This window comes from Scomber scombrus, chromosome 19, assembly GCF_963691925.1.
Source record: "Scomber scombrus chromosome 19, fScoSco1.1, whole genome shotgun sequence".
In the NCBI taxonomy this organism is placed as follows: Eukaryota; Metazoa; Chordata; class Actinopteri; order Scombriformes; family Scombridae; genus Scomber; species Scomber scombrus.
The window spans coordinates 22,901,528-22,915,921 of NC_084988.1; the positions used below are offsets into that span (position 1 = coordinate 22,901,528).

At 41.4% G+C, this 14,394-nt stretch overlaps 2 protein-coding genes across 2 annotated transcripts; one reads left to right on the forward strand and one right to left on the reverse strand.

The window, feature by feature from the left end:
• Window positions 1-500: 500 nt before the first annotated feature.
• supt7l (SPT7 like, STAGA complex subunit gamma) lies at window positions 501-5,665 on the reverse strand. Its single transcript, XM_062440398.1, has 5 exons — window positions 5,604-5,665; window positions 4,072-4,560; window positions 3,656-3,980; window positions 1,790-2,027; window positions 501-963 (listed from the first exon to the last, which is right to left on the reverse strand). The coding sequence occupies exons 2-5, from the start codon at window positions 4,506-4,508 to the stop codon at window positions 665-667; spliced, it is 1,299 nt and encodes a 432-aa protein (XP_062296382.1). The 5' UTR covers window positions 4,509-4,560; window positions 5,604-5,665; the 3' UTR covers window positions 501-664.
• Window positions 5,666-5,796: 131 nt separating this feature from the next.
• Window positions 5,797-13,283, forward strand: slc4a1ap (solute carrier family 4 member 1 adaptor protein). The gene is made up of 14 exons (XM_062440397.1): window positions 5,797-6,718; window positions 7,774-7,996; window positions 8,098-8,226; window positions 8,317-8,377; window positions 8,469-8,608; window positions 8,696-8,856; window positions 9,743-9,812; window positions 9,909-10,098; window positions 10,260-10,356; window positions 10,465-10,738; window positions 11,114-11,212; window positions 11,304-11,380; window positions 11,538-11,607; window positions 12,097-13,283. Exons 1-14 carry the CDS (start codon window positions 5,906-5,908, stop codon window positions 12,144-12,146), a joined length of 2,454 nt encoding a protein of 817 aa, XP_062296381.1. The 5' UTR covers window positions 5,797-5,905; the 3' UTR covers window positions 12,147-13,283.
• The last annotated feature ends 1,111 nt before the right edge of the window (window positions 13,284-14,394 follow it).

Consider the following 14,394-nt stretch of genomic DNA (forward strand, 5'->3'; position numbering starts at 1 on the left):
TGTTGCCTTCATGATGCAGACAAACCAAGCCATAATTGCCTCTGGTGTTGCATTCACAGCTTTGCCTCATTACTGAAACAGATGCTAATTTAGCGGAGTGGCTTCAGGTTGACAGGTGTGTGTGAAGTGTGCGTTTCTCCGAGTGGATCGTTCCGCTGTGTTGAGCTACGTGCAAAGTGCACCGCCGAGGGGGGGGAGGGGGGGGTTGGAAAATACATCATAATATGCAACGGCATGTTTACTGGGAGACAATACATTTTCCTTTTCGGCGGCGCATCTTTTAATCGTAATGAACAGCACAGGCACTAATTGGTATGTGAGGAGAAAAAGACTTAATAGCTCGGGAAAACAAACCATTCTGCTGAATTATTAAGCTGTTTAACTAAATTATTTGCTTGTGGACCTCTTAGATTCTTCCTGCTCTTCTTTCATTAGACTAATTGTCAGACTCCTTATATCTTCTAAAAGCATTTAATGACACAAATGAAGAAAAATGATACTTGAAAAGATGTTTATTCTCCCCATTAATATATTTGGTGGTAACATCTTCAGCTATTTTAAGAAAAACTATACTCATACAAACAAACGTGAAAAACTACAAAATATTTTGTTCCTCAGCAGTTCAGTTTTTTTTCTTAGTCAGAGTCCACTGTCTCAAATGGCTTCACATCTTCTTCGCCCGTTTCTTGGGTCTCTGGTTGAAGACGGGCGATGTGCCCATCAGGGAGTCGGGCGAATGTGAGGCGTAGCTGCCATCTGACGCCCCGCCTCCGGGAGAAGGCGCCATGGCTCCTCCTGACTCGCTCATGGTGGACATGGGACCCCCCTCCTCAAACACGTCCCCACCCAGGACGCCGTGGTGGTGGTGATGGTGGTGATGCCCGGAGCCCTGGCCCTCCTCGCCGTCTTGAGGCTCCATTTTCACCTGAGGCCACAAGGGGGAGTTGTTGGCCACGCCGCCGCCTTGTAAGAGAGGTGAAAAAAATGTTAGTAGTGTTTTAACTTTATCTATATAGCAGCTTTCATACAGGTTAATGTAGTCCAAAGTGATTCACAGTTGATTGACAATCTGATAACAAGACAGAACAAGTGAAGACAGGGGACAACATGAACAGAAGGAACAAAAAAGAAAAAAATTATAAAGAAAGAATTGGACCAATGCACGTGTGAGAAATAAGAGTGATACAAATGTAAAATTAAATAAAATAAATAAGACAAAATAAAAAATAAGTGATAAATGGTTAAAAAACAGATTTAGGATTTACAATAAAAATCTAAAAATGAATAGAGTAAAATAAAGAAGAGAAAATAAAAAAAATAAGTTGTAAACATGTACACAGAAAAAAAGAAAAAGAATTAGGATTTTTAATAAAAATCTAAAGTAAAATAAATAAGAGAAAATAATATGATTCAAATTTGAAAAAAAAAGATTTAGCATTTAAAATAAAAATCTAAAATTAAATAAATGAATATAATATGATAAAAATGTAAGAATTTTAAATTAAAAATTGAAAATTAAATAAAGTAAAATAAAATAACAAAGGGAAAGAGAAAAAGTTTATGAAAAGTTAGAGAGAGTGAATGAGGCAAAAGAGATAAAAAGTAAAATGAAATAAAGAGATAAAGTTCAATAAAAGCTAGACTCAAACTAGGTTTATAAAGAGATGAAAAAGAAACAGATGAATGCTCGCATTGTTAAAGATGCTGAGGTAGTTCTTAAATGTCTAACCATATTTCACATGTATTGGTATTTGAGGGAGAGGGGAAAAACCAGGACAGCTACCCTCACCTGAGGTATGAGGAGAATGGTCACCATCCAGGCCCGAGGACAGCCGCTCCCCGTGGGCCCCGAGAACTCCCATGGGCAAAGCCTGGTCCCCGGAGGCCAGGTCAGCTTCTGGTTCCTCACTGACAGGGAAGGAGATGTCACTCATGGGCTCCTCCTTAATCCTGGGGGGTTTGGAGTCCTCCAGAGCCTTTTCTGGATTCACCAGACGGTCGTATTCTTCTGACAGTTCCTTACTGACCTGAAAGTAGAAAATATTTTTTTTTAAGTCCATTTCACTGGTTTTAGGTTGGTAGATGATGACCTAAGAACAGATTATATTAGACTCAGGTCAGTTTCTAAATGCTTTGCTCATAGACACTGAGGATAATCTCCCACATGTATATGTTTAAAAGTCATGTTGGCACTGAGGACGGTGAATCTCTGTTTGGTTTCTGTCTCATTTTCAAGCAGCTCACACATGAGTTGCCATATGTTTTATTGTTCTCACTCGTATTAAAGTGTTTCTTGCTTCCTGAGATGATTCAGCATTGTTGTGGTGAAGCTGTTACATCAAACACTAAGAACGTTTTTGAGGTTTTTCACAAACTGAGCCATATGTGATTATATTCCTTATGGATTCATCTGCTGGTTATTTTAAGATTTTTTTAAAAAGGCAAATAAAGTGTAAGATGATGTCCTTCAGTTTCCCTCAGGAAAGTGACTAGCAGACTGATTAAACTGTTGGCCTCTACTTTTCCAAACTAATAACTATGAAGGTTTTATTTTCCCCAACATAGTCACATGCTGCCCTGATTAATAACTGATGAGCAAATGTACCATGTGATCAGTTTTCTGCTGAGCTGATACATTTCTTTCGTAATCAACAGAGTTACAAGATGATGGTTTAAACTGTCATCTCAGTCATTACATACATGTGTTTTACTGTGTGACATAATGTTGATGTAGACTAACTCTTTACTTAAGGCAGGGTGGGCCACTTGCACTGTAAAATGCTGTGGGAACCTGGTCTTCAAATGTCTTGTGTTGCCCAACAACTACACCCAAAACCAAGAGATACTCGATTTATAATGATAAAAAAAATTGAGAAAATCTGCAAATCTACTCAGAAACTAGAACAAGAGAATGTTTTGTACTTTTGTTTAATTAATGACACCATTAATTGATTTATTTCCTGTTGACAGACTATTTGATAGATCAACAGATTGTTTCAGATAGAGATGAGAGAAACCCCCTAGCAGCTAGTCTGTGTCACAGCTCCCATTCTGCTGCATATTAAACTGCTTCAGGATCATTTATCATGTTTTATATAATATTATAATCAAAATATTCACAGTGGTATACTACATTTTCTGGAAATGTATTTCTGAAAACTGTTTTTTTGTACTAGTCTAGTAAATTCCCCTGACATACCAAGGTACTTCATCACATTCATACAAAATCCTTAACAAATTCAATATTACCATTTAATATTATATATAAATTATATAATAATAAAGTAGTCCTGCCCATAGCATTGTCTATAATGGCTTAATACAACCACAGATACTAAAGGTATAGATAAGACACTACAGTATAAACAGAATGGAAAAATATCTGATGGTTGAAGAGAGAGAGAAGACTATATATATATATATATCATTGTTGTTCATGTTGTGTTCATATTGTTATTTTGTACTGTTCAAATATTTGGACAAATTGTATTTTAATGCTTTGGCTACATCGTTCTCATAACTTTCCAATAATGCTCATTGAATTCAAATGAAATGAGTTTATATTGTCTTGCATACATATTCCTAATCCTAACCCTAACCCCCCCCCCCCCAATATCCTGTGCCTTTCTCCTTTCTGACCTCTTCCCAGCCTCACCTGCAGCATGTAGCTGTGATAGTCCTTGATGCGCACTTGCCAGAAGCGCTGCAGGGCCAGCACGCTGCCGACGCCCACCTCATGGAACACTTGTTCTACCACGTCTGGAAAGGGACTGGCCCCCAGCCGCGCCTCCCGGTCCACCGCCACGCGCAGCAGACGGGTCAAGCGCAGGTAATGTTCGTGGACCAGGTCGGTCAGGGTCTCCAGCACGCTCTCCTGAGCTGACTCGAATCCGGCGTGGGCCAGGACGGTGGCCACGGACTGATAGAGGAGCTGTCTGCAAGAGGGCCAACTCAGCTCTGTGACGGGCTCGCCTTTACCCCTAAAGACAGAGTAAGTACAGAGGGAGAACATTAAAAGGAGCTACGTGATGACTAGTTGCTAAATGAATAAATAAAGCCAGATTAACTTACTTATAGAAGTCACTTTCAGGGTCACTGTGGCGGAGCTGGAAGGGTTGCCGGGGGGCTTTGCTGTCAGCTGGTAGCAGATCATCTGGCATGACAGGTGGGGTGGGAGGACGCAGGGGCAGGTTGGTATCACCGTCCTCCAGCCTGCTGCCTCCCTCAGAGGTTGTGGAGCTCTGACCCTGACCCTGAGCTTGGGCCGTTGCCAGGAGGCCACGGAGGCGGCGGGCGTGCTGGCACAGCTGCACCGTGTGGATGGTGAGGCTGCAGGGCTCTGAGGGGATGTCCAGCATGGTGGTGGGCCGCGGGCGTTGGGCTGAGGGCTGGTGCAGGGGGGGGTCCTGCATCTCCACCGAGCGGAACTCACGCTGGAGCAAGTCGAAGGAGCTGCGGCTGGGAGGAGCCCCTGCAGGTCCAGGGATCTCGCCCCAGTAACGCATCATGATTACAAATCGAAGGCACGAGCTGGATTCAAACCTGCATCAAGTCTGGAAACTGAAAAAGCAGGAGAGAAAGATAACAGTGACCAACATAGTCAATGATGTGCTGTAAGCATGTACCAAAAGTGGATGTCAGAGATCATAAAAGTGCACACACACTTTGATGAGGATAACTTTAAATACATTTCAGATCACCTTTAATCTACTAGAGAGTTGATTTTAAATTTGTATTACTTGTTTTTAAATCACTTAGCAGCTTTGCCCCATCTAACACTATTGACCCTCTCCTCCATACACCCCTGCTGGTACTCTCAGATCTGCAGAACAGCTGTTGCTCTAGGTGCTCAGGGCACCGCTGGAGACACAGGTTACATTTACTGTAAGACCTTCCACTAAAAATCAGACAACGTAGCTCAGTGGATATCTTGTTTAAAACTCTTTTAAAATCAATTTTCTATAAAAAGGCTGTTAACAAGATACAAATAAATAACAAATAATTATTACTAGTATTATTGTTAATGGGTTTATCACTTAACTATGTTTTTCTAGGTATGTAAACTTGTGCTGTTTACCTTCATGTGCCAAAAGAACATCAATTAAATTCGATTAACTTTCACCAGGTTAATCCACTGAGCATCAATATTGTATTTTAATGAATCTCAGGAACATATATTAAAAAGGTACTATAAAAATATTAATAATTAAAAATTCTGCACAGCCAATCAAGTGTTTAGATTTCCATATAAATGCCTGTGGACGTTTTCAACTGCTTCCAATGACCATAATACAACTGGTCAACGTAGAAACCCAATGGACAACATTTAAAAACCTGTAACAGCACTGTCATTGATATAGAGGACGGTGAGAATAACAAGCATTAACTTACTAACTTTTGAATAGCTTCAATTCAGACATGAAGGTTTAACGTTTACAAAGATAACACATAATTAAGTCTGACTGGAGTTCAGAGCGAAAAACAAACAATAAACACACATCAGCAAACACAGCGGCTAAGCTACATGCTAGCCAGTTAAGTACCTAGCATGCATGTTATATGTTACATCGTATTAAAAGGTAAAAAACGCAACAGTTACTCACATAAGTGGAAGACGGCTGAAACGTTACTAATGATGTTTGTATCCCGGAACAGCTTCACAGGAACTAAAGCTTTCCTGTCCTTGCTGCGAAACATTCCGGTGAAGATGTTTGGTTCCGCGATAAAATAATATTTTTGACATGGGTGAATTCTTTAAACATGGTGTGTAGTTGTAGCTTTATTTATTTTTTCGAATATACATTTTTAGAGTAGACCTCAGAGTATACGTATTATTGGTTGTTTTTTTTAGTTTCATAGCTTGTTAAAACAGCCCGAGCATCATTCACAGCCGCACCACACAAACATGGCCGCCTCTCCGCAGTCAGACGTGAGCGTGAAAACTAAAGAAGACATGAATTCTGCGATGGAAACAGACGAGTGCTTGGCTGCTGAAAACGGAGAGGACACCGAAAAGAGAGACGTACCGCAAACTGAACCAGAAACAGAGGACACTTTTAAAAAACCGTCTTTTTTCGCCATTAAACGCGCTAACGTCGCAGCTCCGTCCAAAGCTGCAGCCACAGAAACACGACATAGAAAAGACAACAACGGAGCTCAAGATGGAGATACTACTGAGAGTGTACCTGTCTGTCCTGTAAGTGAAAGCAAAACGTCCGAAAAGGGGGAAGAAGAGACGATAGAAGCTCATGAAGAAAAAGAAGTTGCTCCTGTTAGAAGTAAACCAGAAGCTAAACCAAGGGTGCTCCCTGCTAAAGGTCCTCCAGCTGGTAAATTCCCTCCTCTCCCATACACAGAGCCGACCTGGGGGGGCAAACCTCCTGATGTTTCTTACTCCCTAGAAATCCTGAAAAACGGCACCATAGTGGACACTGTGCCCCTCACACACACTAGCTACTTCGTGGTGGGGCGCTTACCTGTGTGTGACGTCTCTCTGGAGCACCCCTCTATCTCCAGGTACCATGCCGTCATTCAGTACCGCGGGCAGCCGGGAGAGGAGCAGTCTGCCGGGGAGGAGAGAGGCTTTTACGTCCAGGACCTGGGCAGCACGCACGGTACAGTGGTGAACAAGAATAAGATCCCCCCGAAGACTTACATCAGGATTAAAGTAGGACACGTGTTAAAGTTCGGTGGGAGCACGAGGCTGTTCATACTGCAGGTGAGGTCACGCATCACACCTGCACGCGCAAATCTCAATATATTCTAATAACTATTTATACAGTTTTTGATTTTATTTGTTTTTATAAATTTTGTGTTACTACTAACTACTAAAAACTGCAAAAAAAACATTTCAGATTAAAAGCTCATTAGCTTTTAATGTACATGACTGTGCATTTATTTAATTATTTAATCCTTTAAACAGGAAGTCTCATTGAGATATAAATCATTTTATGTCAAGAGAGACCTGTGTACAAAAAGTTTACACATACAGATAGATAAACTGACACTTAAACAAGTCACAGAGCTTTATATTCTTCTGAAGCTCGTTACATTTGTGTGCAGCAAAATATTTGAAATGAGGTAGAGAGGTAAAGAGGTACAGATAATGTTAATATATCCTGACACCTGACATTATAGCTATTGTATTTGAATGTAAGTAACGAAGGAAAAAATGTCAAGGAATGGTGAAAAGTGTCTGTCACAATTTACTTGAATCTGAATTTGAAGATGTCACACAATTTCCAGTGAAGAGTTCATTCCAGAACAGAGAAGAGACTTAACCAAGATGAACGAGGGCAGGGTCATCTGAGTGATTAGACACCTTAGTGTCCAAAGGAGAGCAGTGGTCAGAGTGCAGGGTTTAGCACTGGTTTGGAGTCAGGAAGGAGCAGTGACCTGTGTGTGTGTGGAGCCAGTGTAGTTAACCCAGATGGATCTTGTGAGTTCAACATCTCTTACATTCTAGTAATAGCTTTAGGAAAGGATCTTTCTCTCAGTTACAGCAACCTATCACACTTTCCTTTAAGATGACAGAAGAGTTAAATAGAAGTGAAATATCTTTGACATTTCTCCTGCATTACATCATCTGCCCTTTTTACATTTTCCTTCATCATTTTTTATTTCTTACAAGAAACTACCAAGCATTCCTTCCCTCAAAACATACCAATAAAATAGTTCAGAATCATCCTTAAGCAAGGCTACAAATCATGTCTATAAATCTGACGCTGATGCTGAACTACTCTCTGATCTCTTCTCTCTTCTCTTCTCCTGCAGGGTCCAGACTTTGACGAGGAAGAAGAGTCCGAGCTGACAGTGACGGAGCTGAGGGAGCGAGCCAGGAAACAGAAGGAGGAGTTGGAGAAGAGGATGATGGGAGACGGGTCCGACAACGACGATGACGACGACGAAGAGGGGAAGGAGGGGGAGGAAAAGAGGGACGGCGAACGCAACAAGGGCAAAGTGTCCGGCGAAGATTCAGGCTGCTCTTGGGGAATGGGTGAGCTTTTATTTGGGCACCTCTGTGAAACACATTTAAAGCCAATAAGTAAAGATGCAAGTTACATTTTTTTCCCCTTTCACTCCATCTGCCTCCCACAGACGAGGAGGTGCTCCCAGAGGAAGACGAGAATGAGGAAAACCCCTTTTCAACAGAGTTCCAAGAAGACCAGGAAGCTGCCTACCTCAAAGATCCTAAAAAGGCTTTACAGGGCTTCTATGACAGAGAAGGTGAGAGCACTTCTTCTCACAAGGAGCCACAATGTCAAAGACAATGTGCAAATAAAAAGAAAGTATAAGTATGTTGACCTTTTATCTCAGGGGAGGAGCTGGAGTTTGAGTATGAAGACCAAAGTCACGGCAGCTGGCTCTGCAGAATAAAGTAAGTGACTTAAAAACACCAGATTTGTGATAATGAAGGTAAAGATGATGCTACTTGTGGCTCATTTTGTGTTAATCTCTCTCTCTGTCAGGCTGCCAGTGGACGACGCCCTGGGTAGACAGCTGGTTGCCGAGGTGACGCACACAGGGAAGAAAAAAGATGCAGCGGTCCAGTGCTGCCTGGAGGCCTGTCGGATGCTGGAAGCCAGAGGGCTGCTGCGACAGGAAGCAGGTAAGACATAGATGAAAAGGAGGAATTGTGGAGAAGTTTCGAGTGGTTAGGATTGTAACAAGAGTTCTTCCTGTTTTTATTTCTCAGTGTCTCGCAAGCGTAAAAAGAAGAACTGGGAAGACGAGGACTACTATGACAGCGATGATGACACCTTCCTAGATCGCACAGGTACCGTTGAGAGGAAGAGGCAAGAGAGGATGAAGAAGGCGGGAAAGACTGACGAGCGGCCTGACACCTATGAATCTCTGGTAAAAATCAAGCGACATCTCCTGTCAAAAAAAGATTAGAATAGCACACATCTTATAGGTGCTGTTTTAGGTTAGGGAACATGTGCTTTTATAGTTAGAAGAATGAAACAATTGAATAATTTAGCTTTAGAAATGAGTTGAAGGTAAGTGTATTTGAAAAGTCTCAAATCACTGAATTCAGTTTCTTCAAAATAAAAGCCTCAGAAGATATTACAAAGTCTTTAAGTATTTAATTTTCAATGGTAGTGATGTTAGTTATTAAATATCTTTGTATTTGATTGTCAGGAGAAGTTACACATATGATGCAGATGGGCTTGTTGCAGTAGCTATGAACCACTCATTCACTCATAATGGACAAATGTTAATTTGAGCTGAAATATAAATGAACTTAAAGGTTGCATATATTAATTATACCCTGGGGAATTATTGTTATACCCCTCCTGTTGTCTTCCTGTGGACCATACAACCTTTTTCCCTTCCGGGTCAAAATTGATCTGGTCTGGTTTGACTGTTTATAAAGCATAACGTATAAGAGTGACACCTTTTAGCCAACTTTTTACAACAAGTTTTACACTTATTTTTGGAAATTATGTTCTATAGGCCTCATTTTGAGTTAACGCTTGTTGTCTTCTCTGGTCAAAATTGACCTGAAAGGACAACAGGAGGGTTATATTGCTGGGAACTAGTGATAAAATATGATAATAGTAAATTCATATTGTCTCTACCTTCTGTCATATTTTCATACTTTGGCAGATAGAATAGTGAAACAGGTGTTCTATTTCATTCTGTGTTGTATTGTTATATGTGCATATAAGCAAAGTGTTTTTTATATTTCAATGTGTATTGTTGTTGTCTTCAATTCATGTATTCACCTTCTTTCATACAGGTGAACAAACTGTCAGAGGTAGAGAAGGAGTTGGCAGAGACACAGAAAAAGCTCAACGGTGATGCTAAAGGTGAGTCATCCTCTATCTCTCTCTAGCCTGTGTGTGTGTACTGAGTGTGTGTGTGTGTGTGTGTCTCACTTTGCTCATCACCCCCCTCCTTCTCAGGATCATCCGGCTCTTCCAACGAGGACTCGCTGGACGCCTTCATGATAGCAGTGCGAAGTGAGGCAGCGATGGACGCCGTGGAGCGCAGGAAGCTTCACGTGCACATGGCCGATCTGCGCAAAGATGCCCAGCGGCTCCGTAAACTGGTGGAGCTCACACGACCCGCGCAGATGCCCTCACTGCTGCCCAGGTGACACTCAACATCCTATCAGATTTTTATGGAACATCCCAAAAACTGAATGTTTGATGTTGAAATACAAAACACTTGATATTGACCTGAAGAAACAGCAACATATATTCCATTGTCCAAGATTCTCTTTGATAACATTGTGGTCTGTGTTTGTGTGACAGTGGAAGCTCAGAGTCAGAGAAACCTAAGAGGACTTTACCACTGTTTGGAGCCATGAAGGGAGGAAGCAAATTCAAACTGAAGACCGGTACTATCGGGGTCAGTGTTGTTTCATATGTTTTCTAATCACCTGACTCTTTAATTCCCTTTTAAAAAATAGGTTTGTCTTTTATTCTGCTTTTATTTTCTACCATTGAATACATACAGAAGTTACCTCCTAAGCGTCCAAACTTGCCGGCAGAGCTCTTCAACATGAAAGAACTTCCACCCAGTGGAGTGGAGGAGGAGGATGAAGAAGAAGAGGAGGAGGCTGAAAAAAAAGAGGACGATGGTGGTGATGATGATGATGATGATGACGATGATAAAGAGTGTGCGAGTGTCACTGACTCTCACATGGACTCTGAAGAATCCAGCAGCTCCATATCCAGAGACAGATCCCCTTCAGGACAGCAAAGACCAGCACAGTCTCAAGATACAAAGGGTTAGATGTCAAAATAACCATTAACCCCCATAAAGAAACATTCTTTAAAAATCCTGTTACAATTTTTGTACATTATAATAATTAATACCTCATAATACCACTGGGTGGCAGTAGATATGTAATATATAGAAACCACAGATTGCTTGCTATTAATGCTTCAATGTTCATTTTCAAAACCTCTTATTTTTTATTGATGTAATAAACAGCAAAGTGCAGTGCTTTGATGTAGTTTCTCATATTTAAGTTTGACATTTTTAGATACAGTCATATCTTTATGACTCACACCTGCAATGTGAAGGTCATTAGAGAATTGTAGATGTGCACACATCCTCAAATAATCCATATTTTATTATTCTTGTGTTATTTTTGCATCAGATCAAAGCCACAAACAGAGGAAAGGCAACAAGTCTGTTAAAGCAGCGGAGCAGGCTCCACCGCAGAGCAGCAAACAGACCCCGACCACATCCAGCACAGGTGGGTTCTGTGTTTTATCGTGGCTGTGTTAACCTGCACTCTATAACACTCTGGTGCTGCTGCTGCTCTAACCTCACTACTATCCCCCTAGAATCCAGAGCAGAAGGAAGAGACACAGAGCCGGGTCCCAGAAAGCCAGGGAAGAAGAAAGTCATGGGCCCCAGCAGGGTAGATATACAATCACACACACACACACACACACACACACACACACACACACACACACACACACACACACACACACACACAGACAGGTATAAACTTAAATTCTAACTTACAGGAAAATGTGTGTGTATATAGAATTTACTCCCATTTGTCTCCACAGCCACCCGTGCAGCTGTCAGGACAGTATCCAGAGGATGATCCTGATTATTGTGTGTGGGTGCCTCCTTCAGGTAAACTACACCAAACTCACACATTCACCGACTAGCTGATCCTGAGTCTGTCATCTAGTATATTAACCATGTAGAGTTAATTGATGACAATTTGTAAAATACAACATTGCATGTGCGTGAGCTGCTGAGCACAAGATTGAAAGGGGAGGGAAAAACCCAGATTTTTAAGGACATGGTGAGAGGAAGTAAACAAGCTTTCATGGTCCATTTGCAGCAGCAGAAATTGCAGCGACGTTTTCATTGTTGGCCGAGGAACGCAGATCAAAGTCACTTAAAATGATAAGATAAAACTGGAGTAAAATCAACTTTGAAGAGCTGCCAAACAGCTTCACACTCAGGGTCACGACTGATTGCACCGTGTTCTGTTTTAACACATAGATTGCAAATCAACAGATGAGGAGTTTATTATTATATGAACTTCTCGCATTTAGTTTTCTGTGTAAATGTGAATTGATTTGACGCTGAAATGTTGCTTTTCTGCACTCACAGATCAGACCGGAGACGGCCGCACGCACTTAAATGAAAAGTATGGCTACTGAGAGGGGAAAACATAAGAGATAAAACCCCAAAACACACAGCTTCTAGTGTCTTCAGCTCTGACCATTAACCCTCCACCCATCCCATTTCCTGTGTGTGTGGCGGGGGGGGGAGGTTTGGCAGAAGTGTCCCAGCTCCTCTCACTGCTGTCATCAAGGGATTCAGAGAGCTACAAGTAGAGATGACATACACCCCTTCATCTTTTTGAGGCTATTTGCACTCTCAAACATAAAAAAGCCCACCAATCTAATCCACATTAAGTTGGCAAGCCTTTTGGGGGGAATTGCCCCTTCACCCTCCTCCCTTCAGAGCAGACACTGGGCAGTAGGCCCGCTGGCACTTTCCACCCCCCCTCTCCTCCCTGCATATAATAGAGATGGGCCACAACTTGAGTTTTGTCCCTTTTTTTTCTCCACTCTTTTACATCATCCAAGCAGAAAATAGAAAGGGACAGAGCAGGAGCAGCTTAACTGATCTGAATTCAGCTTTCTGGTCTTTTAGCTGCTCCTCTTTTCAGTTTAAATCCACCTGACATCCAATCTGTATCCCCCTCCCCTTATTTTGGCTTCAATCGGCTTGATCGGCTTGGCATCACCTTTTTATTTATTTATTTTTTTCTCCAAAAGGAGAGAAAGAAAGAGAGAGAGAGAGAGTGTGTAGCAGGGAAGGGGAGAAAAGAGGGAGAGCATTGAAGCAGCTTTTCTGACCATCTGGACACTTGGATGGCTTACTGGATGAAACACAAGCTGATAATGACTCAAGCTACAGTAAGTGGAGTGTATGTGTGTGTGTCTATAGACTCAGACAGACACTCACACACACACACACACACACACACACACTGCCCAACCTTTTTCGAAGTTCTCTTTTTAACAAGATTGTCTTTATGAGCGAGTCAGCTTTTGGTGTTTGTTTGCCCGTAGCAGGATTCCCACTCAGTGCTGTATAGTTGGGTTACTGCCATACTTTCCACTTCTTTTTTTGTCTTTTAAATGTGAACTGTATTTTCTTATATAAAGTGTTTAATAAAATTGTCTGTACATAACCTGAAAGTTGGTCTAAGTGCTTTTTTTTTTTTTTTTTTAAACACACTTAAAATTCACCCCATTACACCCTCATATATTCGCTTCCCTCCAAATTTTCCACCTGCCCGTCCTCTGCTGTTGACCACCAGGCCTTCCACATGCCCAACCCAGTTTTGACGTCAGACTTTCTTTCTCCTCTCTTTCAAGCTCTCACACACACAAAGAGCGTTTCTCAGGGTATGATCTGGCACAAAGAGGCTTGCGGTCTTGGCTGCAGATCTTTGCCGTGATGTTCTGTGCTGTGACCTACTAATCACTGATGGAAAACAGATTTCTCTGCCTCAAACGCATAAGACGAGTCCTTTGTCCTTCCACCTGGCACATCCTCTTTGTACACACACGCATTGAAGATGACGTTCCGCTGATTATAATATAAGCCTATGATGAGGTGCAGTGGTTCCTAACAGGCTTGATTAGGGTTATAGTGTTTACAGGGCTATTTGGCATGATCAAGATATTGTCTTATCAGGCCTTGTATGTTTGTATCTGTGTGGTTGTATGCAATAAGATCAGACTACAGCATCTTGAACAAGCAACCTAGCTTTAACTAGTTTGTACAACATGGGTGAATGAAGGAATTAAAGGAGCTCATGATGGTGGATGCAAGCTGCTAAACAAGTGTCAACAAGTATTGGTGCATTCCAGTTGTACTCGGAAGTCAGAATTTCTGAGTTTCCAGTCGAAAATTTCAACTTGACTTCTAACTTGAACGAACAAACTTCGGTTTGACATCATTCCCAGCTCAAACTTCCTACTTCTGAGGTAAATGGAACGCACCCTATATATTAAGTATGTCTTCATATTAGCGTTTTGTTTTGAACTTGGCAAGATTGGCTAGTAGACATTCTGTTACAGCAGCATTTATTTTTTTGGTCACTTTAGGGGCAGAAGGTTAAAAATAGTAGTAGTATTTATTTGGGGTTATGTTTGTCTTTTTCTGTTTTCTAGCTCCTGAGGGAAATATCTGCATTTTTAACTTCTAAATCTTTAACTTCGTTGCTAACTTTGTCTATGTGCTGTTTAATGCTAGACAAGTAATATACAGTATGTTTTTTCACTGAAAATAGCTTAAAACCATAATTAGCTAAAATATGCTAATATGCTATGTTGAGCTCAGGTGAACTGGGAATTCAGGGGATAATTCCATATGGGGTTGCTTCCACAG